The sequence below is a fragment of the Chlorocebus sabaeus genome, chromosome 1, assembly GCF_047675955.1.
Source record: "Chlorocebus sabaeus isolate Y175 chromosome 1, mChlSab1.0.hap1, whole genome shotgun sequence".
Classification (NCBI taxonomy): domain Eukaryota; kingdom Metazoa; phylum Chordata; class Mammalia; order Primates; family Cercopithecidae; genus Chlorocebus; species Chlorocebus sabaeus.
In genome coordinates this window covers 56,773,454-56,800,790 of record NC_132904.1, presented here as the reverse complement: position 1 = coordinate 56,800,790, position 27,337 = coordinate 56,773,454, and the positions used below count along the sequence as shown (strand labels likewise).

At 51.0% G+C, this 27,337-nt stretch overlaps 1 protein-coding gene and 1 long non-coding RNA gene across 6 annotated transcripts in view; one reads left to right on the top strand and one right to left on the bottom strand.

The window, feature by feature from the left end:
• The window catches only part of TUB (TUB bipartite transcription factor), a 94,033-nt gene extending 70,543 nt beyond the window's left edge, over positions 1-23,490 (top strand). For 4 of the 5 annotated variants that reach the window (XM_037999765.2, XM_008007797.3, XM_073018657.1 and 1 more), the window contains 11 exons: positions 7,090-7,141; positions 7,548-7,710; positions 11,483-11,626; positions 12,922-13,089; positions 14,104-14,225; positions 14,667-14,864; positions 15,155-15,267; positions 16,199-16,316; positions 17,937-18,035; positions 18,261-18,432; positions 18,920-23,490. In XM_037999765.2, coding sequence (XP_037855693.1) covers positions 7,090-7,141; positions 7,548-7,710; positions 11,483-11,626; positions 12,922-13,089; positions 14,104-14,225; positions 14,667-14,864; positions 15,155-15,267; positions 16,199-16,316; positions 17,937-18,035; positions 18,261-18,432; positions 18,920-19,053 — 1,483 coding nt within the window. In that variant the 3' untranslated portion in view covers positions 19,054-23,490. The remainder of the gene's footprint in view (positions 1-7,089; positions 7,142-7,547; positions 7,711-11,482; positions 11,627-12,921; positions 13,090-14,103; positions 14,226-14,666; positions 14,865-15,154; positions 15,268-16,198; positions 16,317-17,936; positions 18,036-18,260; positions 18,433-18,919) is intronic. The other variant, XM_037999766.2, reaches the window with a different exon arrangement.
• Positions 23,348-27,274, bottom strand: LOC140712345 (uncharacterized). The gene is made up of 2 exons (XR_012093874.1): positions 24,903-27,274; positions 23,348-23,813 (listed from the first exon to the last, which is right to left on the bottom strand). It is a non-coding gene; the product is annotated as an uncharacterized lncRNA (long non-coding RNA).
• Between the last annotated feature and the right edge of the window lie 63 nt (positions 27,275-27,337).

Below are 27,337 nucleotides of genomic sequence, written 5' to 3'. Positions count from 1 at the left end.
CTCTAGGCCTCCTAGAGGGACGTGTGTAAAAAGGGTGCTGGACTCCTAAGGCCTACTGTGTTATTGGGGACCCAGGTGCACGTGCTAGCGGACGGCAGGATCAGATCCTCAGGACCCGCCTTGTAACACAGCCTGCTCTCTGTTAGAGCCTCATACCAGTCACTGACAGAAAATAGTTCTGACAGGGCTTTTCTCTGAGTCTGTCCAGACAGCGTCCCAAATAGAAACTAGCTGAAACCGCCCAAGGCTTGTTAAAAGCAGATCCTTCTGAAAACAGGCACGTGGCTTGGGAACTCAGGGTTTCTCTTGAGAATTTTTACCTCTAATCTCAGCTCCTGTGGGGGATTCAGGGGTTTCCAGGTTATTTTGTGTCTCTCCCCACCACCACCAGCAACACACACACGTGCCCACATGCCAAGTCACCCATAGGATCTCCTGCAGACACATGTAGTCACACTTCAGTCTTACACGGATCAGGGAGCTGTTTCCATCATGGAACCAGGGACTGGGGCTGCGCTAACTCAGGAGAGCTGCTGCCCCGGACAGACTTCCATGCTGGGGCACAGGTAGTTTCTGGAGGATCCTGGCCTTTCTTGGCACATGTGGGCTGAGGACCTTCTGGAAGACAGTGCAACCCCACAGAGTGTCATCAACCTTTTCTAGCCACGCGGCAGAGGTGCCTGGGCAGGGCCTGTGGGCTGAGTGGACTCCGGTGCTGTGGCAGTACCTGTGTGTGGGGGTCCAGATGGCGGGGTGGTGGCCATGGACTGAGGAGGGTGGGAGGGGCAACACTTGTGACTGTGGAGATTATGGCGTATTTAGGATCTGGCAAACTGGAGGTGGGCCAGGCCAAGACGTGGTTCTCGGAAGCTTCTCCCAGGGAGCCAGGGACTAAAGCAACTTGTAGAGAGTGTGCAGGGGTCTTAGAGAAAATCTGCCTCAAACAGAATGGCTTAAGCCTATTCCTGGGAAAGGTGGCCCAGGAAGGTAGAATTGTCTCTAGGAAATGACTGTTCTAGCAAGTGCCTAGGGCCCTGGCATCCTTCAAGGAGTGATTTGGCACTTGCCCCAGCCCAGGTCCAACTACTGTCTCCCCTCCACCCCCATGCCTCCAATTCCTTTCCTGGGCCGCAGACTCAGCCCTGAAGCATAGAATTCTGCCTCCCTGGAAGCCTGGCCCCAAGGAGCATCTCGACACCCTTATAGCCCTGCGCTGCTTGCTTTCCCCATGCCTGTCACCCCGCCTTCTCGTTCTATTGTGGGGGGGGGTGTGTAGCTGGAGGCAGGCTATGTCAACAGTTGCCAGGATCCCCCGTGCCCTGCTGGGGTCTTTCTGGGCACACACTGAGTGTGGGAAAGCACTGAACTTGGGGTGTAGACTTCCGAAATGAGAGACTGGGGCTGAGAGGAGGAGATTCAAATTGCTTCTTGCATTAACTGGGCTGCTGATTGCAGTCAAAGCCACATGCTGTCTGATCACAGAGAAAACTGGGGCAGAAGACAGACAAAGCATTTTACTTGCAGATGGGAGTGGGGGCAGGGAGTGGCACGCATGTGATTTGACTGATGTGAGGTTTCCCTAATGTCACAGCATGTCAGAACTGGTATGTGGCGTTTGGTTTTGGGAGAGAGGTGTTGGCTGGCTTCTTGCTAGTTCTGCTGATGAGGGTTTTACTCCCTCTCTAATGGTTACACCTTGCATTCCCTGAGCCCAGCTTATTTTCTTTAGAGAAATGATAGTTGGTGATAATCTTCTTATGGGTAATTTTGGCTCAGTGTATAATGATCATGGATTAATCTCACATTCTGACTTCAAAGGGAGCCATTGAGTTTACAAAGTTTAACAATTAGAATTTTTTTCTTTTGTTTCTTTCTATTAGTACTAATAATTTCTAATTCTGCCAGTTTCTCTTTACCTGTGTTCTTGAGGAATATTAAATGCCCTTAGTACATTGACAGCCTTTGATAAGTTGGAAGTGCAGCGGTGAGAGTCAGGAAGGACTAAGGCCCACAGCATACTGGAGGACCATGCTGGGCGCGATTGGGGTGGCCCTGTCCTGGGTGCCCTTGTCTTCATGGTCCTGAGGCCATTGCCTGGTGTTTCTCTCACTTGGTCACGAACTAATGGAGAGCAGGGAACTTATCAGGTTCCTGGTCGTGTCCGCAGCACAGACAAGACGTCCACTTCTTTGAATCACAGTGGCATCCCCGGATAGCCTCTAGGGCTTCCTTGGCTTTCCCAGCCCCATACCTGGGTTCGAAGCACACCTGAGGGATACAGTACTCTCGCACCACCATGGGGCCTCCTGTAGCACTGCTTGAAAAGCACACTGTAGGTCACAGAAAGAGAATCTCAGGCTGGAAGAGCCCTTACGGGTCATTTAGTTCTCAGTGTGGATGCTCCCTATGGCATCCCTGCCACATGGCCTCCGATCAGATGGCTGTGACTTTTAAGTTCTTCCTTAGGTTGAACCTAAGCAAGTCTCTGGGTTTCCCCTCCTCCTGGCCCTTGTTAGGATCCTCCCACCACTTCCTCACTTTGTTTTCTAGGGAGTAATGGGACTCCTGACTCCTTCAGTTCTGCTGCTAGGTTCGGCCTCCGAAGTGCCCTGGGCACTTGGACCCACCACTTCACTTCTGGCGACGGTCTTATAACAACTGCCTGATTTTCTTGTTCTTTAGAGATCACCAGCTGTGGCTCATGGTCGCATTTGCTTGGCTGAGCATTAGAATCATCCATGGCACTTGCTTTTACAAAGAGAGAGAGGAGTGGGTTGATTCTGGGGGATGTTGCTCAGCAGTTCTGAATGACCGAGTCAGGGCTTAGTCCCTCCAGCAGTTTGAATGCACCTGGTAAATTTGGGAACTGCTGGCTGGAATAGAGATGGTGCATCTTGGGAGGCTGGAACTCCTGTGAGCAGTGTGGTCCTCTCCCTTCTGGAGCCACGCTGGTTCCCACTGTATCCCAGTAAGTTGCCAGGCAACAGAAGCCACAGATCTGGACTTTCCGAGGGTCCGGCATTGGGCACAGGGTTGCAGCCAGCTGCCCTGGCGGCCTTTCCTCACCTGACAGCCCACATCTCTGATTTCCTGGGTCCAGCAGGTGTAGCTTCCACTGTGACTGAGGGGGAAGAATGAGGGCAGGAAGAGGGGAGGGTGAAGTGAACATGGGAAGTGTGTCCAGAGGGTTGGGTCTGTCCCTAGATTCCCTGACCCTTGGGCCTCTGGTTAGTGCTGGTGGAGTAGCTGGAGCACGTAAGGTAAAGTCTACGAAGAGAGGGAGGGAAACAGGCTAGAGGATGTTGGCCATGTGTGCTTTTCCAGGGCACAGAATTGTCCTTGTGTCCCTGCCCCCTGTTGTCAGTCGTGGTTGACTGCTCCGATATCTGTGGGGTGCCTTGGGGGAAGTGAGTGGATGTAGGGGGGCGGGCTCTCTCAGAGGTGAAGCTGCTGTCTTTTTGGTGCTGGCCAGAGCGGATGGATTTGTGAACGCTGAAGCCTGGGTTTCTCTGACCCTACTGAGCCAGTGGCTTTTCTGAGCCTCCCTGTTCAGGCCCCCAGCAGGAGGCGCCCGTGATGGAGGAGCCTCCAGGGTCAGCTGAAAGACCTATCCATCAGCGCCTGTCTCCCGTCTGAGTCTCCTGGCGGGGCTGCAGCTGGCAGCCTGGGCTTGGCAGTTATTCCATAATTGGAGCTGAAGTCATTAAAAAGCCATTACTGTCTCCTTGTGTGGTTATGGTTTAGTGCAGCTAGAACAGTGCCCATCAGAAACAGGCAGGCTGGGGAAGTGTTGGTGAGAAAGGAAGATGCCTTAGGAATGGTGCTGGGGTGGAGATGAGGAGGAAGGGCCATCTGGGTGGGGGCGGAGAAGGGAACTGGGCCTGCTGAGGAAGCCAGGGGAGCTTTTGGTTCTGCTCTTCCTGGAGACAGCCATCATGGTTGCCCTTGGTCTCCACAACAGCTGCTGTTGGCTGGGGATTCTTTGTTATTCACCAGGGGGAGTTGTTGCGCACTTGTCCACTTGTTGTTAGCTAGGAACACCCACCTGGTACAAGCTCGTCACTGCTAGGTAATCGTGTTCCACCTCGTCCCCTTGCAGCTCTTCTAGAAACACTGCTTTACCAGGAGTCGTGCCCACTGTCAGAGCCTCCCCATTTTAGTAAATTTAGTGTAGACCCTCCTAGCTGGGTCTTGCTCAGCCAGGCACAGGTGGCTTCTCACCAGTGGCCGCCTCCCAGCTGTGCATGCTCCTTTCCTTCTGTGTGCTTGCAAATGCCTGCCAGTGGGTGAGGTGGTAGGCGGCTCTCTAGGTACTTTGGGGATATCTGTTTCTGGAACCTCTTTTCAGAAGCCTAACCCTTGTGTTCATCCATCTTTCTCTGAAGGCCAGTGGTTAAGTCCTTTCTACGTGTAATCTTACCTAGTAATCAGTGTTGCCGAAGCCTGTGGCTCTTTATCATTCTCCCCCATCAGGAAATGGAGGTAGAGGCAGAGGAGGAGAAAGGACTGTTTTCATGGAAAGCAGCCTCCTGCCTCCGGCATAACTGTGCATAGTCCATGGCAGTGGGACGGGGGCCTATGGTAGGGAAACGTGCCCCATGCATGGATGAGAGCATTAGAAGGCACTGGGCAGTGAGGCCACTATAGCTGCAAATACCTTTTGTCAGTTGAGCAGCTGCTGTGACCCAGCATTTCCAGAGGTGGCATTGCTGATGTGAGTCTCACCTCTCAGCTGGATGTCCCCTTTTCTAAATGACTCTAGATGTGAGCGTCAGCACCATGGAAGGCATCTTCTTTGTCTTGCTCAGCCAAGCCCAGGGCTGGGGATGGCCCAGGTGACTGCCCCGTCCCTGCCCTCTGAAAGTGTGAGTGGCTTGCGACTACCTAGAAAGCTGTGGAATGGCCCCTCCTGCTGGCACAAAGGGAAGCCAGCACTGTCTTGTGGAGGTTGCACAGGGGCCAGGCCACTGGCTCATGACAGTGGGGTTTATAGCTGCCCTGTGCCCAGGCACAGAGCTTGGCAAGTGGAGCACAGTTAGATTCCAGATCCTGTTGCTTCTGTCAGCCAGGGGCCATTGTACAGAGCTTAGACTGCATTTTTCATGTGTGTGCTGAAAGTTGTGATGCGTATGCACTGCGCGTGTGGCTGACCATGGGGGACACTGGTGTCCGGGTCTGACCCTTTCAAGTCCATCTGTGGGCAAATGCCTTGACTTTGCTTATTCAGTCAGGCTGTTGGCTTGAGCTGTAGAGACAGGGGAGGGTTGTAGCCTCTCAGGCCTGGCAGGGCCCTGAGGCATTTTGTGCCCTGGTCCTGAACCCTTTCTTCAGAAGTCTTCACTGCAGTCCTCCAGCCTGGGTGCGTGCTTCCGCGATGGGATGCCCCCCCGTTTCAGCCAGCAGGAATATTTAGAGACCTGGTTGCATCCTGTGGTCCTGGCAATGCCTTCGGGAAGCCCCAAATGCAGCTGTGCCCTCTTAGGCAGATGGGCTGTTTCTGGAAGACCGAGGCCTGGAAGTATGGCTCTTGAGCAGTGTTTTCTCCTGTGCTCTGGCAGCTGAGGGTTTGGTGAATGAGGCTGTTCTGCACAGCCCCAGATCACAGTTGGGGTTCCTCAGGCATGCAGAGCAGCCCGTGGGTACCAGGAAAGGCCTTCCCAGCTGTCAAGTAGGCAGGACAGCTTCTAGTTAAAAACATGCATAGTCCTCATAGATGGTGGCCAAGGTGGTGGGTGGTGGGCAGTCTGTGATATGGGGGCTTCCTTCTACCCTCTGACTGGCTCCCTTGGAGATGTAAGTAGTTTAAGGCTCATGTAGGTCAATGAATGTTACAGCTAGAAAGGGCTAGCCATCAGGAGGAGGTGAAAGTGACTTCACTTTGTCCTCAGGGTGATGTGACCTCATGTTTCACCCTTACACGCACACTGCACTCACCTTCACACAAGCACACCCACTTCTTCACAGGTGTCTGCATGCATGTGTGCACACACACGAGATATTCACACACTTCCTTATGGCCTCGCACAAACCTAATGCACTCGGGCATGCCTGTGCGGGTACCCGCATACAGTATGGTTCAGGGGCAGCTTCAGAATAACTGGGCCAGGGCCGCCTGGGGCTTCCCAGAGCTCAGATCCTCAGGCTCCAACCTCACCTCATGCAGCTGCCCACACCTTGGCCTTTGTAGCATTTGGGCCTAGGTCTCATGCATGTGTCTCTGGCTAGCCAAAAGCCACGTGGTTTGAGTTACCAGCTCCCTACTTGTGCCCTGACTTCCTCAGAGGCACGGCCAGTCTGGGTGAGATGAGGCTCCCTGTCCCAAGACTTGTGGGGCTCAAGGATTTGATGTCCCCCGGGCTGCCTGTGCCATGTCTACAGCCTGGGAAGGACCTGGTGGCTGGTTGCTGGGCTGTACGTTGATGTGTTGTGTCCACCCTGCAGACAACTCTGTGTGGCCCAAGCCCTGTACACTGAGGGACTGGTTAGTCTCTTAGCTTCATTCTCTCAAATGAGGAGGACCCTCTGCCCTCTTTAAGTGGGGAAGGGGAGTAGACAAAGTCAGCACTCTATTCTGCCCACTTGGAAAGCTCGGAGTTTGCTTTGAATGGATGGGGAAAGGGTCTGTCCCAGAGGACCGCAGCCTCCTCTAGAATGGTGGAAAGGAGGGGAAAGGCTGGGGCTGGTGAGATCCCAGTAGGCAGCTGGAGGGAGCAGCCCCCTGGGTTTGTCTGAAGCCTGGCCTTGGACCTGGCTTGTTGCTGGGATGCCTCTGGATAGTTTTCCTGGATCTCAGTCAGGCTTGGCCCTGCTCAGGGATCTCAGGGGAGGGTCTCATCCAGTACTTACTGGGGTGTGCTTGGGGAAACGGGGGTTCTAGCAGGATTCCAAAGTGGCAGCTCAAGCCCTTTTGGTTCAAGCTGGTTTCAAGATGGCAGGCTCCACCCTTCCTCCTCCTACCATGTGGGCTCACTGAGTCCCAGAAGCCATGATGGGATGGGTTTAAAGAGCCCAGATATGCTGGGGTTGGGCTCTGGGATATATCCTGGCACCTCATGGGCAAGCCCTGAAAACCCCTCTTTCGCTCTGCAGTGTCTTAGATGATGAGGGCAGAAACCTGAGGCAGCAGAAGCTTGATCGGCAGGTAAGTAGGCCTGGGGCTGGGTGGAAGGGAAGAGTCTGGGCTGGGATCTCCGAGGGCAGAGGGGCAGGGCTGTCCATCTTCCCTGGATGATCCCATCTGACTGGGGAATGGGATTCCCATGTGGAAGAAGAGAGGTGCACTCTCTCCCAGCTCAGCACTAACCCTGCACGGCACAGGGCTTCTACCCCTCAGGCAGCTGGGTGACTGCAGTTGGAGAGCTGCCTGTGCTGTGATCCTGTCAAGGCAGCCACCTGGACCCTGTTTTGCCTCCTTTTCCTGGACCCCAAGTCTTGGGGTTCCAAGGACATGGGGCCTTGGCCCAAGGTGGGCTGTGGACCCACTGAGAACTGGGAGCCCTTCCTTCCTGGTGGAGGCAGTGGGTCAGCCAAGCTCTCTGCCTCCATAGCGGGCCCTGCTGGAGCAGAAGCAGAAGAAGAAGCGCCAGGAGCCCCTGATGGTGCAGGCCAATGCAGATGGGCGGCCCCGGAGCCGGCGGGCCCGGCAGTCGGAGGAGCAAGCCCCCCTGGTGGAGTCCTACCTCAGCAGCAGTGGCAGCACCAGCTACCAAGGTATACCTTGCCTGCCGCCCCACATCCTGTCACTGCTTCGGGGAGCCCCTCACTTCCTGCCCACCGTGTGGGGCTGGACCTGATGGGGGATGCCCAGGCTGTGTGTGGCTTCTAGCCCAGGCAGATAGCTGAGTAGGGAGGGCAGAGGGAAGGTGGACCTGTAGCTTTGGGCACCTGCATATGCTCCAGCTGTCACCTCCTGAATCAGGCGCTGAGGCCAGAAGGCGAAACCTTTTATGAAGCCCGGAGTTCAGAAGTCAAAGTTTTGATCTGGAGCATTTCAGTGAGTGCAGGAGGCAGCTTCTAAGAGTAGATGACCTGCTCCACCAGTAGTCTGCATCCTGAGAGGAATGCATCTCACTGTCCTGCCCCATACCAACCAGTGTCTCAGCACAAACACCTGTTTCCTTCCCTCTCTGTACCGTGTCTGCCTGGCTTCTGACTTGCAGATCCCTGTCTCTAGCTCACAACTCCTTAAGAGCTATAGTGACCTGGAGCCTCCAGCTCCCATCCTTAAATGTTCCAGGTCTCGGCAGAGCCCAGATGGGAGAAATTCTCTGCAGCTCATCCTGGAGAGAGAATGGCTTCAGCACATCTCTGCTCTCAGGACCCTCCTTCCTGCTTGGGTTAGGTGAAGAGTAGGCTAGGCCAGACTGAGGGTTGGGCTCTCTGAGCTTAAAAGGAGGACTCAGACTCAGTCTCCACTGCCCCCTGCTGGTGCTACTAATCCAGGCTGCTACTTCACCAAATAGTAATTCTAAGAAGGTTGCAGGCATCTGGCTTTTTGCGGTTAGGAAGAACCTTAGCAGTCGTGGTGCTCCCCTCCTTCAGTGGCTTCTTTATGACCTGGAGCCTCCAGATACATCGAATTACTGGTAGTTGCCTCACCTCAGGGCTTTTTCATCTAACTGCTGGCCCCATACCCTGCCTCGCAGTGTTCCAGGTTCTTCTCTGGGTTCCACTGACCCATAGCTCCCTGAGCCCTTTGCCTGTTGGAGGGCAGCAGTTGAGTCTCATTTGCCTGGTGCCCATTTTGTGGCTGGGCACATCATACAGGCTCGGTCCTCTCTGTGCACGTGTATCCTCCGAGGAAGCCCACTCTGTTTCTTCTCATAAAGGCTGGCTGTGCATCTGCCAGTGGCTAAGTACAGTGCTAGAGGCTTTACCTGCATTATCTCATTTCATCCTCACAGGAACGCATTATCCACACATAATCAGTAAGGACGTGAGCTCTGAGGGGCTCAGTGACCTGCTCATAGTACTCTGCTAGTGAGCAGCAGGGCTAGACTTTGAACCCAGACCTAACAGACGCCAAATGGCCTCTCCTCCATATCGTGTTGCCTCCCTGATGAAAAACTCCTTCATGCTAATTCCCGTGTGTGTGTGTCAGTTCAGCACCCTGACCATACCTGGTATGTCTGTACTCTACTTGAGAGGCCTTCAGAAAAGGGGAACAGGGACCTCAGCCCAGCTGTCTCAGAGGCAGCCCCAGCTGGTCCTCACAGAGCTGGCCCCAGCCCCACCCTTTGCTGGCAGCCACCTCCTCCACTTCCTTTGTGAATGCCATCTCAAGGGTGGTAGTGGTACCCTGCCAGGAAGGTGGCCACTGTTCTGGGTCACATGGCACGTGGCCTGTGGCTGTGTGGCATCACAGCCCCAGCTCTGCCAAGCCTGGCAGCTGGGTGAGTGAGGCTGCATATAGAATGGGGGCCTGCACCCAGGATTGTGGGCCTGGCCAATTTGTGCCAGAGGCCAACATCATGAGAGGTCATTGATGTGCAGTCATTTTGGCAAGTATTTCTTGTCAGCTGTGTTCCAGATGATGCCAGGTCATCAGAAAGACCGAGGGACAAGTAGCACCTCTGGCATAAGTGCAGGACTGAAGTCAAAAGACAGTTTCTGCGCCAGGTGGCTCACGCCTGTAATCCCAACACTTTGGGAGGCCAAGGCAGGAGGATCACTTGAGGGCAGAAGTTCAGGACCAGCCTGGGTAACATAGTGAGACCCCATCTTTAAGAAAAAAATTAGCAGGGTGTGGTGGCATGCGCCTGTATTCCCAGCTACGTAGGAGGATCACTTGAGCCCAGGAGTTCGAGACTGCAGTAAGCTATGATCGTGCCACTGCAATCCAGCAAGAAAAAAAAGAGAAAAAGATAGTTTCTGGTTGTGCCACTACCAGTTACCTGCTCGCTTGTGACTGGGACACGCCATTTACCCTCTCTGGATCTGTTTCCTCCCTTATAAAATGGGGAGAGTTCTCTGTCTTAGGGCTTTGGTACTCGAAGGAGCCATGGTGTGTTCCAAGGTCCAAAATCAGCTGATTGCTATTCCCTGCTGACATGCCAGACTGGGCTGGGCCTCCACCTTTTTCACAGAGGACATTTGAACATGTGACATGTGACTTCTGGGAGGTGCCTACTGCTTCTCTGGGGGCCCAGTCTTTGTCCAGGTCCAAATGGTGGACAAAGCTCTTGGGAGGCTGCTGCACATGTGGGTGGCCTACCCAGGAACTGGTGTTTCGAAGGCCACTCCCACCCACCTACAGCATTAGCTGCCTCCCTCTCTGCCCTCTGCTGGCTACAGGCGTCAAATACAGGGGATCATTCCAAGAGGAAAAGGAGGGAGTTTGATATACAGCAGAGCTCACAGTTCATCCTGGTTTTTGACCTGCTGGGTATACTCATTCATGTTACACATTCATTCATTTCTTAAATATTTATTGAGGTTTGTGTCAGGCTCTGGATTAGAGGCTGTAGGTCCCGAGTGAGCACAAATGGGTGTGGTCCCTGCTTTCATGGACCTTACAGTCTAGGTGGAGAGACAATGTTAAACAGACCATCATGGGTGTGCTTTGTGGAAGGAAGCCAAATTCTGTGAATAGATGACAACACCTGCGCTGACTAGGGAGGCAGGCACAGCTTCCCTCGGGAGGTGACATCCAAGCTGAAATCTGCAGGATGAGTGGGAGCTGATCACTGAGGGGGGTGAGGGGGAAGGCAGTGCAGGCAGCAGGAGCAAGGGCCCTGTGGCAAAAGGGAGTGCAGTGCATGTGAGGCACCAGACCAGCCTGGTGTGGCTGCAACTCTTGGTGCCCCAGAGGTGGGGAGTATGTGTTTAGACCTAGGGGAAGGGAGAGAATGTTGGTCTTCATCTTAAGAGCAATCAGAAACCATTCAAGGATTTTGAGCAGATTGGGGTTCTACAGTATGGAGAATTTGGAGGCCACTAGCTGGAACCCTTCTGAGACCTCACTGTTGGTGCTTGTAGCTTCTTGTATCCCAGAGTTGTTCTGAGCACTCCTATACCCCAGCCTCCCATGGGCTCATCCCTGCAGAGCCCCCTCATAGGCTCCCTGGAGTGCTTGCCCTGGTTGTGGTCTCTTCCAGAAGATGCAGCCTTTGTTCCTCCTTCACCATCTTCAGAGGCCATATCTTCTTGGACATTCTCCCTGCCTCTGTTCAGGCTCAGTACGGTTTGGTGGTCCAGAACTTTGAGTGCTTAGTTTGTTGGCTGATCACAGGTGTTGGTCTGGCTGTTGACTTGATCACACTGGGCTGGGGGTGCTGCCTCCTTCCATCTGGGCCTGCCCTGGAATCTTTGCCTAGTAGAGGTGAGTGGGCCTGATTCTGTGGGCTGTGGAAGTGGTACAGGGGCCCTGGTGGGACTCAGGGTGTGGTTGAAAATGCTGTGCTGGGGACTGTGTTCAGGTGGGAGCTCCGGTCTCACCCAGTGCCTGTTTCTCTTTCTCCGTCTGGGGATGTTTCCTGAGCAGTTCAAGAGGCCGACTCACTTACCAGTGTGCAGCTGGGAGCCACACGCCCAACAGCACCAGCTTCAGCCAAGAGAACCAAGGCAGCAGCCACAGCAGGGGGCCAGGGTGGCGCCGCTAGGAAGGAGAAGAAGGGAAAGCACAAAGGTCAGCTTGCATTCTCTATAGCCCTCCCCAGCAGGCCTGGACTCCACTGTAGGGCTGGGGAAGGTTTGTCCTCCTGACTTGGAGGAGAGGGATAGGATGAACAGCCTCAGGGAAGACACAGACTGCTACACGGGGCACCCCCACCGGGTGGCTCACAGGCCTCACCTAGCTTGGGAGGTACCCGGGCTGCCTCTGGGGGTGGGCATGCCCACCACACTGCCAGGAAGTGAAGTCCTACTCAGCTGTGGCCCAGAACCACCGTCCCCTACCTCAGCTACCTTGGCCTGAGCACCCTTTATCACGACCCCTCAAGGAGGATCTCACCCAGCCTGGACTAGGACACTCACTGCAGTGGTTACTGCTTCCCAGGCAGCTTGCCCCATCCTTGTGCAGCCCTCGCTGTCAGCTCTTCATATAATGTGGACTTCCCTTGACTGTAGTCCAGGTTCCATCCTCTGGACCACAGACCAGCCTGTTCCCTCTGCTCCTCTTTCTCCAGAAAAGACCCCTAAAGATTAAGGACAGTGATGGTGGCACCTGCCCCAGGTCCTGTCTCTTGGCTACACACCCCATTTCCTCAGCTTTTGTTCATGGACAGTGGTTTCCAGGCCACTACATCTTGGTGACAGTGATGTGTCAGGGGCCATGGGCTTCTGGAGCTGACCAAGCACTCTGGGCATAGCTCAGCAGGCGGGCAGGGTGGTTGCCACCTGTATGGGTCAGGCCTTGCTTCTGTTACTGAAGCTCTGTGGTAAGAGGTAGGAAGGCTGACGTGGGATGGGAGGTGCTCCACTTGGGAAGGCGAGTGTATGCCAATTGCAATCTTTTTCAAGGGGCCCATGCTTCTAATGATGTATGTGAGTTACTGCATGTGTGTATGTGTGTATATTTGTGAAAGAAAACACCAGCATTGATCACTTGTAGCTGGCCGTGTCCATGAATGATTACTGGCCTTGGCTGTGGTCTGGATCAATCCTTGTTCTCCATCTTGTTTTTTCCACTGTGCAGTTGGTTTTGTAGATGGCTGCCATCTGCTTTAAGGATGCGAGGTATTGTAAACCAACCCTTGGCAATTAACTTGGGGGAAGAGCAGAAGAAATGAAGCCCACATCCCTTAGTATCTTACCAGTTGTTAACAGGTTGCCTCAATCATTAGTTTTATAAAAATCAGTCTTGTAAATAAAGTTTTGCAGAGGGTCTCCCCACTCTTCCCTCATCCCCTTCACGGACGTCTGAGAATCCAGGCCCTCCTCTCCTCCTCCTGGATGTAACTCAGGAGTGTCCGTGGCCTGCAGGCACCAGCGGGCCAGCAACACTGGCAGAAGACAAGTCTGAGGCCCAAGGCCCAGTGCAGATCCTGACTGTGGGCCAGTCAGACCACGCCCAGGACGCAGGGGAGACGGCAGCTGGTGGGGGCGAACGGCCCAGTGGGCAGGATCTCCGTGCCACGATGCAGAGGAAGGGTGAGCCCCACGGGGGCCCAGTGATACCCCCCAAAACTTAGTCCCAGGTTCTCAGATGTTCCTTTCTCCAGGAGCATGGCCTTCCTGTGTCCAAGCCCCTCCCTGGCCATGATGGGTGGGGGTGGGGCACACTTTGGAGACATACGAGAACCTCTTAGGCAGGGCACCTGATAACGCCCCAGTGAGGCCCAGCTTTGGGGCAGATTTCGTTTTCCTTTTGCTCCTTAGATAAATCTCCTTTTGCAAGAAGTTTCCTATATGTCTGCTAAGCTAGTGGGAGCAGGGCCAGCATACCAAGAGGCGGGGTAGATCCTCCCTGGAAACCTTCTGTTCAGTTTTCCCATCACAAGCCCTGCCCTAGGGAGCCCCTGGTGCAGGGTGGCAGAGGGAAGAAGTCTGGCAGCACCACACACATTGTGAGGAATCTAATCAAGGCTGGCTTCCTGTACAAAGGACTTGGAGACAACTTGGGGATGGGGATGGCATTCCCGGGGAATGGCGGGCAGGAGGACAGCTAAGATAGAAGCTCAGAGCAAAGATGAGGGGTTAGTGGGTCCCCTCCACATTGGGCTGAGGAAGGAGCTGAGGCCTGTGCCCTGGCGGATTCCGTGGCCTATGCCAGCCAAGGCCTCTGATAGGCCTGAGGTCAGAAATGGAGGTTCCCAGTTCAAGGTGAGCTCAGTGCAGGCCTTGATACACAAGAGGCAGTGGCAGGGTGGCTGCTAGGAAGCGGAGTAATGTAGGGACTGAGCTGAAACTGGGTGGTGGGGACATATCCTGAGGATTGTGGCCAGCCCCGGCTCATGTGTGCACCTGAGAGAATGTCCTTGTATATCTGGACATGTGTGGGGATGTATGTGTGAATGTGAGTCTGTACGTGTACATATGGCTAAGAGTATGTGCGTAAGTGTGGGTATAGGTGAGTCAGTGTCTGAACGTATGTGACCGTTGTGTATTTCAGGGGCAGGGTAGACTTCTCCTTGTTCATCCCTTCTTCTTCTCTCCTTGGCCCAGGCATCTCCAGCAGCATGAGCTTTGAAGAGGATGAGGAGGATGAGGAGGAGAACAGCTCCAGCTCCTCCCAGCTAAATAGTAACACCCGCCCCAGCTCTGCTACTAGCAGGAAGTCCGTCAGGGTGAGTGAGTCTGCATCCACAGCAGTTTTTGAAGGACTGCTCATCAGAATTAGAGGTGGAGCGCGTGTGAAGAGATGATGGGGAGCTAGCTTTCTTGGGGTTGGGGCTTTTAGGAGCTTCTCTCCTGGCCTCTTACGTCCCTCCACCTTGCCTCCTAACCTCTTCAGCTAGGCCAGCAGGGTGATGTGTAGGGGGAGCTGCAGTTGGACAGGATGACCTCTGAGGACCTCCCATATCTCCCATCTCCACCTCTAGGAACTGTTGAGAAGAGGGCAGGGCTGGGAAGATAGCTCCTGACCCCAGGCCCAGGCTGGCCAGGCCCCCATCCCAGGATCCTTCCCTCTCTCCCACCGCCACATTAGGAGGCAGATTTGGATCCCAGATCACCAATTTGGGCTGCTTAGGGTCCTTGGGACTCAGGCGCCCGTTCTGTCCCCATAGGAGGCAGCCTCAGCCCCTAGCCCAACAGCTCCAGAGCAACCAGTGGATGTCGAGGTCCAGGACCTTGAGGAGTTTGCACTGAGGCCAGCCCCCCAGGGTATCACCATCAAATGCCGCATCACTCGGGACAAGAAAGGGATGGACCGGGGCATGTACCCCACTTACTTTCTGCACATGGACCGTGAGGACGGGAAGAAGGTAGGGTTGGTCTGGGCATGTTATTATCTAGGCTTTTCAGCCCTTTGAAGTCCTAGGGGCTGAAATGTGACTGGAAATCTCATATCTACCACTGACCTCTCAGTTCCTCAAAGAAACTGCCTTCGTGTCTGGTCAGTGCATATCTTTGTGTTTTCCAGTGCATTTGTGTGTGTGCACATATGTGCGTTTGGGAGCTGAAGCAAGGGAGAGACAGTCTGTGTGAGTGGATCTCATGACTGTGTGCAGACCAGAGGCTGAGTCTGGAATATGACCTCGTTCCACTCCCCAAGGTGTTCCTCCTGGCGGGAAGGAAGAGAAAGAAGAGTAAAACTTCCAATTACCTCATCTCTGTGGACCCAACAGACTTGTCTCGAGGAGGGGACAGCTACATCGGGAAACTGCGGTACTAGCATTCCCCCAGGAAGCAGGCGGGAGTGGGAGGGAGGGGCAGAGGCAGGCTCTCTCTAGAGGGCCTGAATCTCCCTGAAGGAGATCTAGGCCAGGGATGGATACTCTCCCAGGATCCTCTCTGATCATCACATCCAACTGGAGGCCTATGTCTATGCCAGCCTAGAGCCAGACTTGGAGATGGGCCTCACATACCCGACCCCAAGCTGTTCCCAGGAGGTGGGTGCAGGTCCACTGAGAGTGATGGATCCAACCCCAGGATGTCACTGATAATGCAGGCCACTATGGAAGAGCTGCCTTGGCTCCATAGTCAATGCCAAGGGACAGGGCTAAGAGTAAGCTCTTGAGGGAAGAGACACACAGCAGTCTTGGGGGTGGGGAGCAGTGGGGAAGGGGCAGGAAGGCTCTGAGCCTAGGCCTCCAAGTGGGGGTGGTGGGGAGGTAGGGTTTGCTGAGGAACAGAGTACCAGATTTGGGGAGCATAAATGAACATGAGAGGTCAGGAGCTAAAGCTGGAGATGGGGCTGGACTGAGACTTAGGCTGGCTGTGACAGGGGAGATCTCATCCTCTCTCCACGGGTGCTAAGCCTCTTCCACTGTCTTATCAGATGCCATTCTGTTTGCTCACCTCCCATGAGGAGAACTCCCATGTTCCCCCAGATAAATCTTCTGAAGAATCCTGATTTACCTCCCCGAATTGCTCTCACCGAACTGAAATGCACTTTGAGTCAACTCAGAGCAAGTTCAGGCCTTCTGCCCACGAAGTGTCTTCAAAGATGTGGATTCAGTGAGCAGTGTGCCTCCCTGGGCCTGGTGCTGGCCCAGTCCAGAATGTTTTGCAGGCTCCTCATAGAAGAGACGATGAGCTGTTCCCTGCTCTGGGGCAGAGGGTGCAAGACTGTAGACCGATTGTGCCTTTATTTCAGGTCCAACTTGATGGGCACCAAGTTCACTGTTTATGACAATGGAGTCAACCCTCAGAAGGCCTCATCCTCCACTTTGGAAAGTGGAATCTTACGTCAGGAGCTGGCAGCTGTGTGCTATGTGAGTCCTAGGTTCGGGGGTCTCTGATTTCCAAGGTAGATATGAAACCCAAGACTTGTTGCCTGATCTAGAGCCTATCCCATCCATCTTAGTGGGCAGACAAGGCTGTGTGGAGAAGGGCTGTCCTCTGTGGAGTGATCCTGGCCTAGGACAGGGGCTGTCTCCTGACTTCAGAGCTCACACCACAGCCGGCCATCTACTTGGGGAGCTCAGAAAACCAGGCCTGGCTCTCTGCAGTCCAGGCCAGGAGTCTCTTAGACAGAAGGAGACGGTAGGCCTGGGTTCTTGTCTGTGCATTTCCCAGATCATCCCTCTGGCATGCCAGGTTCTACATGGATTACCGGGCTCTTTGTCATCTCACTGAATGTTCAACCTAAGAGGTAGATCCTATTTTCTTTATAGATGAGGAAACTGAAGCTCAGCTGCAGCAACGTCACACAGCTCAAAAATGACCAAACTGGTATATAAATATAGGGGATTACTCTACCTCTTTGAACCTGTTTCTTCATTTTAAAAATGAGGGGTAGGTATCTCATCACCCTGGGCATAGGCACTTCTTGGAGGCCAGAAGTAATCCACAGCTACTTTGTATGATCCTTTGGTGCCACCTGCTGACCAGTTTTGGGGAGGCAGCCTGAGTCTTCAAGTTCTTGATGAGCTCCAACTATGCATACTGTTTGAGGCACTAAGGATATGGTAATGAACAGACATAAATGTGTACCTTTATGGGACTTAAAGTCCTAGTAGGGAAGACAAGCCATGAAATAGATCTATCAGTGAAGTAAGTATGTTCTTTAAAAACGCTAAGAAGAAAAAGTAGGGGAGGAGGGATAGCAAATGTCAAGGTATGTGTGAGATTTTCAGAATGGCAGGGAGGGCCTCACTGAGGTAGCTCTTGAGTAAAGACCAGAAGGAAGTGAAAAACAGCAGTGTACATGTCTAGGGGACACAGTGAGGGCAAAAGTCCTGAATGCCTGGTATGAAGAAGGAATGGAGTAGACGCCAGGGAGTAAATGGTGAGGAGAGTAAGGTCATGGGGCCCACGTGCAGGTAAAGTCACGTCTCCAGCTTTTACTCGGAGTGAGCTGGGGAGCCACTGGAGGGTTTTGAGCAGAGGAGAAAGATCATTTAACTTAACGTGCCTGAGCACTGGCTGGTGTGTTGAGAACAAATGGTGGGAAGGAGGAATAGGAGGGCCAAGAACAGAAACCAGGAGTCCAGGTAAAGGCTGTTACAATGATCTTGGTGAGAGAAGCTAGTGGTGAAAAGTGGTGGAGTTCTGGGTATAATTGGAAGCTAGAGCTGACAGAAACTCCTGATGGATTAGAAGTAGGATGTGGAAGAGGGGACTTTGAGTGTGACCAAGTAGTTTGCCGCAGTGATTGGAAGAATTGCATTGCCGTGAGCGGAAGCAAGGATGATGCATAAGAGGAGCTAGTTCTGGCAGAGTAGAGATGCAGGAGCTCAGTTCTGGCCGTGTTAGGTTTAGAGAGATGCGTGTTAGACTTCAGAGTGGAGATGGTGGGAACTAGCTCTTCATTTTTATTCCCGTCCCCCCCCCACCTTCTCCAGTAGGTAAATAGATGCCTCAGGTGGCCAGTGTTGCATTCTCTTTCCCAGGAGACAAACGTCTTAGGCTTCAAGGGGCCTCGGAAGATGAGTGTGATTGTTCCAGGCATGAACATGGTTCACGAGAGAGTCTCCATCCGCCCCCGCAACGTGAGTCTCTACCCTTCACTCCCCTCTTTCCCCATCATCCTAGTCCCTGCATGAGCTTCTAAGGGCAGAACTCCAGCTGATGGGTATATGTGGAGGGGATACCATATGAGAAAGTCCTGTAGGTCTAGGGAAATCTAAGGACCCCCATTCCTGGGATAGATCCCTCTTTGGGGTGGTCATGGTGCCAAAGGCCTGGGCCTGGCTCAGGTGAGGCTGCCCTCCCAGGAGCATGAGACACTGCTAGCACGCTGGCAGAATAAGAACACGGAGAGTATCATCGAGCTGCAAAACAAGACACCTGTCTGGAATGATGACACACAGTCCTATGTACTCAACTTCCATGGGCGCGTCACGCAGGCCTCTGTGAAGAACTTCCAGATCATCCATGGCAATGACCGTGAGTGTTTCTGTCCCTACTCACTATGGTCCGTAGGATACCCAAGGCCCTTAGCATAGGGTTCAGCCCACCTACCACGGCCTACACTGGCTAGAGTTTAAAAATATGAGCTATACAGCTTAGGTTAGATGTATGGAACTTTCTAACCCTAATGACTGGGAGGTCCTGGAAGAACCGTCTTTGCAGCCCTGGTCCTAGATTCTGTGTATTCAGCAGAGTCTCAGGCATGGGAACACCCCTTAAAAGGACTTTTCCTCTTCTCTGTCCCCTGGTGTTCACATGCATCTTACTTTCTTCTTTGCCATCTGCTACCTCTTTGCTGCCACTTCTCCCAATTGGCCTTTGTTTTACTTCCTTTGTGATTCCCCTGGCATCTCCGCTTCTCACTTTTTCTTCCCTCATGTGCTTTGGGTGTCTGTCTATCCTTCCCTGGCTCTACCATTCCTGCCCTGTCCTTTTCTCTGTCTGTGCCTGTGCTTGGCCCCAGCGGACTACATCGTGATGCAGTTTGGCCGGGTAGCAGAGGATGTGTTCACCATGGATTACAACTACCCGCTGTGTGCGCTGCAGGCCTTTGCCATTGCCCTGTCCAGCTTCGACAGCAAGCTGGCGTGTGAGTAGAGGCCTCTTCGTGCCCTTTGGGGTTGCCCAGCCTGGAGCGGAGCTTGCCTGCCTGCCTGTGGAGACAGCCCTGCCTACCCTCTGTATATAGGCCTTCTGCCAGATGAAGCTTTGGCCTTCAGTGGGCTCCCTGGCCCAGCCAGCCAGGAACTGGCTCCTTTGCCTCTACTAGTAAGGCAGGGGAGTAGTGGAGAGCGGGTGGGTGGGTGTGAAGGGATGAAAATAACTCTTTCGTGCCCCGAGATCACACACTCCCACCCTTGGGGTAGTAGTGTGTCGTGGTCGTGCTTACCAAGCTGAATAACCTCTTCAGCTGGGAAGGCCAGAAGAGGCATTAGAGGGAGAGGAAGCACAATGCAGGGCTGCTGTGGCCCAGTCATCCACTCAGGCAAGGAGTCAGATGGCATCCGGTACTTCAGCAGGTAGGGGCACAGTGAGTGTGTGTATGTATGAAGGCCACGTCAACTTTATGTAGCAAAGGGCTTGGTGGCCGAGCCTGGCCCTTAAACAACTGCAGAAAGCCCTTCAACTAAAGAAGGCCTCACCCAACCCTGAGAGAAGTTGGGAGGGTGGTGGGGACAAGTAAGTGGCAGGACCCTGTCAGGATTGCAGGTGCCTGGCTCGCTGTGGCTGTGGGAATCAGCTGGTGGCTAGGGTTCTAGTGCATTTGATTTCTCCAGGTTTGCTGTGTCTCACAGAGGCAGTAGGAATCCAATTGTCAGGGCTGTCTTAGTGGAGGGGCCTGCAGGACACAGGCTCGGCATGCAGAAGTGCATGAACGGGGTCCCTGGATCAAGGTGGTTCTGGGAGTTCTCTCAGCTGCCCCAGGAGCTCTCTGCTGAGCAGCCCAGCACAACCCCCAGGAAATACAGATGGGGTCCAGGTCACCAGCTGACTGCACACAGCTAGGCATGCCTGGGGATCCTGCTGCCAGAGAACCATTCTCAGGCCATGGCATGCTCCTTGAAGAATTCTCTCTCTTTCTCTCTCTCTCTCGACCCAACTCTCTCACTGCTGTCAGGCAATATTTTAGAACCACAAGAGATCAGCGGTGGCAGGACCCTTAGGGATCTAGTACAACCTTGTTGCTTTAGGTGAATCACAGAAAATGGGGCTTGCCCTAGGTCACCTAGCTGGTTAATGGCAGCATTCAGAACTTCAAGTTCTCTTGATTTCTTTGTTCCTATTGTCCCCCAAGAAACTAGTATCTCTGGCCTCCTGGGGCCCATTCTGCATGTCCTCCTCACTCCCCCCGATTCCAGAGACTTAGAAACAACAGAGTTGATACATAAGATTGAAACCATTCCAGTAGGAAATCAGGCAGTTTGCTGTTGAAAGTTGTCTGGCTTTTTGCATGTGAGTATGATCCAGGACTGGCCTGTGTCTGGCCCCTCTTTGAGGGCTACTCAGCAGTAGGCAGGCCTTAGTAAGGCTGCCGCACACTTTTTGGTCTAGGTGAGAGTGCATAAAGGTTCTGGGGCTGAGCCTAACTCCCTCCACTGCCGCTATTTCTCCTTGGATGGCACCATCCACCTGGCAGGCTTCGGAACTCTAAGCTCAAGCTCTTGCTCATTTGTCATTTACCCTGGTGGAAGCTTCTTGCCCAGATAGAGATCTGGAATCGGTGGGAAGCAAGCAGGGATTGTACCTTGCTTTAGAGTACATATGTTTGGAAAAGCAAAGTAGAAATTTTTTTAAATATAAGTTGTATTTTAAACATGTTAGGCTTTGTAGGTGAAGGACTTGTTTTGACTTAAGTAGAATATGCTCTCATTTCTTTGTAATGTAGATTTTCCTATTTTGAATGCTTAAAGCAAGGCATACCTGTTCTAGCAGGATCTGCCCACACCTTGGCCGTACATCTGTGAGAGGCCCCTCCAATGATTAACATTGGTTAATGTTTGCATTAACATGGTCCAGTTTCTAGAGGGCACTAGAACTTTCTGTGCCAGGGCTGGCGAGTTATCATGGTGCCATCCTCCTTTCTATAGTTCCAGTTTAGCCCTTCCTTCCCTGCCTTTAAGGAGAAGAAATGTAGTGACATTTGAGATGATGGAAACTAGATCACCTCTAATGTCAGGTCAAGCTATTTCTCTGGATCTATGATTTTAAGATAAAACAGGCTGGTTCTGAGTTCTGGTAAGACAGAGACCCTGGTGGTAGTGGAAAAATCAGAAGCACAAAGGAAAACTCTTGGCCTCTGCTTTGTCCTGTAGCACACAGAAGAGGGAGTTGGCTAGATCTTTTGGTGGGGTCAGGAAACATGGGCTGAGCTTTCTCGTCTGAGTGTGGAGAAGGGTAACCTCAGCCACAAAGCTCTGTCAGGCATTGAGTGACAAGCCTCAGCAGCTGAGTGCACTCCTGGTGATGCTGGTTTTCCTTGAATACTGGCCCTGGGGCTATGGGCGCATGGACTCGTAAAGCTGTTGGCGCCCCTGGAAACCACCTGGGTTCAGCCTCTCCCACAGTGAGAGTTCTTGCCCTTCATACCCTCTTGCTGGATGGATGGTCCTTGATTGGGCAGGGAATTAATGACAGAATGAGCAGTCCCAAAGGTATTGGGCAGCTGGGAGTTTAGGCAGCTTCTCTGTAACCGCTCCTGGGACCACACCTGAAAACTCTACACCCTCTGCCCCAGAACAATTCTGCAGAGTGGTGAAGTTCACTTTCCCAACTCTTCTCCAAGTCTAGCTTTTCTTTCCTTCTGGCTCCAAGGTGCTCTGTGTCGGTCTGTATATGTGTGTGTCTGCGTGTCTCTGTGTATATTTGGGGAAAAGGGCAATCAGCAATCAACTGAGGTTTCTTAATTGTGATTATATTCCTGAGAATGAGTAGGAAAGGAATAAGGATGTTATGATTGCCTGTGGATTTTGTCCATTCATTTCATGCTCTTTGAACAGAAGGTATACCTGGGAAAATACCAGCTTTTTCTCTCAGGGTTCTGAGTGAGAGGACACCATCCAAGAATGTTGTTAGCTTTTCAGTTCCCACTCTGCATTGCCTGAAGAAATTGGTATGTTGCACGTATGTTTTCGGTTGAAATTGAACATATTCTAGTGAATGTGCCTTAAAAATCACGACACTAGTTCAGAGGAAGCACATAAGGTCCAGACCTATGGCAAAGACAGGTGTTGGAAGACAGGACTGTGATAGTCAGAAGCTGTAAGAGAACTTTTGGAGCCTGCAGGACATTTACCTCTTAAATAAACGTAGCATTTAGAGGTAGTTCTAAATTTAACAAGTGACAGGGTTGATTTGAAAGAAAAAGGTCCATGCTTTGCTTACAATGGAGTCTGCAGTGAGGGGAGATGCTGAGATAGCCATTTCCATGGCTCTGTTATGAAAGCACAAATTCCATCTCCTAGATGGACTTCCTGGTTTTCTCTTACTGCAGTAACACTGGCCTTCCCTTCTCTAATTCCTTACCCCAGCTGCGGCATCCCTGTGTCAACCCAGGATGCCAAGTGGCCCTCAGATTACGCTTCTCCAGATAGCTGAATGCGTCTGCTTTCACTGTTACTGGGACCTGAATGATCTGCAGTCAGGGCCCAGAGTTGGGACTCTATACTACCCTGGGCTCTGGTGTGTAGGCTTGTAGTAGCCACCAGTAATAAGCCAAGGGCTGGGCTCTTGTTTGAGTTTATGGCCACCTGGAATTTTCTGTCATCTCAGGATACAGTTGGGAGAGGCAGAACAGACATTATGACAGGTTTGGTTTTTAAAATTTCCAACCAAGTTTGAAAAGGCAAGTTGGTCTTAGAGAAAGCACTACTGCACTGAGTAGCTATGTGATTTTGAGCAAACCATGTAATCTCTCTAGGTCCATTTTCCTAACCACAAGATGAAGATGTTACATTGTCAAAGCTTGCTGTAGGATTCGGGGTGAATGAAACTTACTCCTTGCTTTCATCACTACCTTTATAGCTCATTACTGTGCCTTTTTTTCTTTCCTAAGACATCACATCCCTCTCCTCTGTGCTCCTGTCCCTCCCTCCCCCTAGCAAGGTCCAGGCAAAGCTGGAGATGAGGCTGAGATCCAGATTTTCTTAGAAGGCAACTTAGAATGGCTAGGAAAGGGAAACCTGACTGCTTGGTCAGGAGGGTGCAGTAGCTCTTGCTGGGAACACAGCCAGTTTTCACAATACCTAGAATGTGTGTGTCTATTTGCACAAGTTGTCTTTTCCTATTTTGGAGTGGTCAGACATTTATTTTTGTTCAAGATTATCTGGAGTTTTAGACAAATTTACAAAACTGTGCTTTTATTAAGTGACTTTTTGAATAAACTTCTTTGGTATTCTGGAGCAAATGTATTTATTTATTGGTATGTGCAATGACAAACTTGGTATTTTCCCATGTTGACATTATGTATGTTGTAGAATTTAGTGTTTGTCTAAGTACAGACATATATCAACAAATTAAACTTGAATTGTTTCAACATTTTCGTGTACTTTTTTTATAAAAGGGGGAAAAAAGCCCTGTTTACTTCCTTTTTTCTGTACCTTTCATTCATTGTTTCCTAGCAGCCTCAGGTGGGTAAGTAGGTGGTAATAGCAAAGAGGTCATAACCTCACCAATGACATGTAGGTCAACACTGTCCTCCCTCTGGCTGTCCCTTTCAAGTTTAAGGTTCATCAGAACCACACCCAGAGACTGGAAAAATGGTGAAGTCAGAAGGTTCTTAAGTTAGAGCAGTTCTCTTCAGGGTCTGCTGTGCCACCTGAAGGGGCTGGTGGTTCCTCAGTATCTCCTGTGGGCCTGGCCTTTAGAAGAGAACAGGGCTGTAGAGATGAAAAAGGTACAAAAGACCCAACCACTTGATTTCTCTGGGCTTGCTTGGACCCTAACCCATTTAAACAGGACTTAGACATGCTTAGGAATCTTTTTTGTTGCAGGGCAGCTGTGGCAGATTTGACAGATTTGAAACCAAAAAGGAAGGGAGGCTCTAGTGGTAGCTAGAAGCAGACATGAAAGCTAATGGTCTGACCCAGAGGAGGTTATAACTAAAGGCACCCAGAGACTGCAGAAGGGCCCTGCGCCACTCCTGGCAGTCAGGGTAGCCTTAGAGGGTGTCAAGTGTGACATCTCAGCAACACTGGACTTGGTGGTGACGGTGAACATGCTGTCACCAAGCGCCTACCATATGCTTTGCCCTGGCACAGACATTTTATAAACAGCATCTTATTCAATCCAAACAGCCCTGTAAAGAGAGCATTTCCCAATTCATGGGGAAACTGGTTCTCTGAGAGGTTAAGGAATGACCTAAGAGGAGAAATTTGGCCTATTTTCTTTTTCTTTTCTTTTCTTTTTTTTTTTTTTTTTGAGACACAGTCTCACTCCATCGCCCAGGCTGGAGTGCAGTGGCTGGATCTCAGCTCACTGCAAGCTCCGCCTCCCGGGTTCAGGCCATTCTCCTGCCTCAGCCTCCCGAGTAGCTGGGACTACAGGCGCCCGCCACCTCGCCCTGCTAGTTTTTTGTATTTTTTTAGTAGAGATGGGGTTTCACCGTGTTAGCCAGGATGGTCTCAATCTCCTGACCTCGTGATCCGCCCGTCTCGGCCTCCCAAAGTGCTGGGATTACAGGCTTGAGCCACCACGCCCGGCCAGCCTATTTTCTTTGTATAAAAAAAGGGAAATGAAAAGGAAGCACATTTTAGAAAAGTCAATGGTCAAGGCAAAGTCATAAGTGTATTCATGTTTTTTTCTCAATATTGCTGAATAGCTAAAGTATTAAATTTTTCTTTGGAACACAAATAGTCCAGATTGAAGGGAACTTTGAGAGTGGGGTAATAAATAAGGTTTGTTTACTCCCCCAGATCTAGAGTTCTGAGGTGACCAAGGGCATTTCCTACCTGAACCATGGCCTATCTCCTGTGGCCTCTGCCTCTGCCCCTGGTGGGAAATAGCATATACAGGATATTCTAAAATGGAAAGAGGGTTTTGTTTGTTTAGTCAGTAGGTTGAAAAATCTTAGACGGCTATAGACAGAGGTGGCCCTATGTCCAGGATAGTCTTAGTTTATAACTATCACCTTGGCATAATTACATCAAAGCTCCCTTTTCCAAGGTGTTTACATTTGGACCATAAGTTATTTGATCACCCAAGCCATATAAGGTGCAGAGTATGGTTCTCAAAGGCCACTGCTTCTACAGGCCAAATACACCTCCACTCCTCAGCACACCTCCCTGGGCTTAGCTTCTGGAGCTAGTCATGGAGATAATGAAATGGTTTCTTTGTGCTCCCGTTGTGACCAGGAAAGAGGATCTCCTGGCTGCACTACCCACCTGATTTATCAAGAATGATCCCAGATTATGCAGTTGTTTTGTGGGCTAACTGTCCATAGAGGTATGACTTGTGTACTCTGCCACACTGCCTAAAGGCCAGGGGACTGATCAAGTTCCCAGCCCCCTTGTTGTGAGAAATGAAGACCTCAAGGAAAGAAACAGCAGCCCTGGCAACAAAAACCAGTCCCATGATTTTGTCTTCCTGGGTTGTATACACACATAACTATCATCCCTGAAGGATAAAGTAATTCTGGAAAATCCAAAAAGAATTGTCTGAATTCTAAATAACTGAAAGGTACATCCAAATGTCTGATATAAATACACAAATATATTCCTTATATATAAACCAACCAAGAGCTAGGGCAGGAAGAACTACCATAAGGGCTTAGTACTTCTGGCAGGAATTTCCATACGCCAATTTTCCCCAAAGACTAACAACACTTTACATAACAGCCTCATCAAAATACTTGAACATCCATGTATTTTGACACCCTACTGCTTTTTTCAACATCTCTTTCTGCCAAGAATGTCATCTCTTCTTTGCCCACCTGAAGAAGTTCTTAGCATGCCTCAAGGCCCACCTCCCAAGAAACTGAAGTGTCTTGGAAATACTTTAGCAAAAACAATTTCTCTTTCCTGTAGTTTTGGGCCCATGTCTGAATTATCGCATAGCCCTTATAATAAAAACATAATTACCACTTAATGAGTGGTTATCATGTATGAGCTACAACCAATGCTGTTTTACACACACTGATTTCATTTAACCAGAACTTTTAATACTCTTCCCTTTACTACCCTGAAGCCAAAGCTCAGACCAGTTAAGGAGCCGATCCAAGATTCCACAGCTAGAAAATGCAGGGACAGACCATGGTTCATGTTTCTCTGCCTGCAGAATTCACAATCTTGAGCCCTCTTATAGAGTCATAGTTCATTGTATCTGTCAGGCGCTCTCATTACATTGAGTTTTTTGAGAGCAGAAATTGAGCCTCTGTTCCTAGTACCTAGCACTGAGCAACTGACTGCTAAATGAATGAATTAGCTAGAAGAAAACAGAAGTATTTATCTCTAATAAGGGAATCATATCCTAGGGCAAAAAGGAAATCTGAGCGAGGAACCCAGAGCTCTCCTCATAAATCAACCCCTCATAGTAAACGAAGGGAAATAACAGAAAACAATTTATCGAAACAGTAAAGAGCACCTGTTATTTTTCACCTTTAGTGTACATCTAGATTGCATTCAATACATTTTAAACTGCATTCTTTACAATGTGAAGCAAATGTTCTACACAGAGATAGATGCAATATACTTTCATAAATTCAGTCTTGAATGACTCTTCTCTGTAACTCAGTTAACAATAAATGCCTAGTAGTAGCTGACAGATTATCTTACTATGATCCCATACCTTCTAACAGCAGTCTGTATGCTGATGTATGATTTTAAACTATTTTCCCGGCATCTTATTCATGCCAAGCATAATGTAACTCTAAAAGCCATATCTACCTTTACATAATTTCTTAATTTTCCAGTCTTGTACATTTCATGACTGGGAATGTCTTTGGGAATGTGCCCTCTTCAAACTCTCAGGTCTTACATGTAAACTGAATTCACACATACTTCATGATATAATTCATGGGTACTATCTTGTCTCAAGACATGCGTCAGATGCAGTAAGGAGAAAAGGTCTTTAGTTTGGTCAAAATCTCCCAGGCCTAATCTAGTTGCGACTTTCCCCAGCTCTCTCGAAAGACCCAAATATCTGAGTATGGAACATATGGTCTCTACCCCTGGGCACTGCTACATTGGTTCTCTGCAACAGACATACTCCAACTTCCCTGTTGAGTTGGCACTTTGTATACAAGATCAGTTCTCATTTCTGTTTCAATTTATGTGCTTCTGAGAACAAATTTCTCAAAGGGTGCAACATTCAGAAACAGCTTTAGGTAAGGCCTGTCCATAAGCGCACAGATTCTCTCCCCAATTGCTGGCTTCCTGGCCTTCTGAGC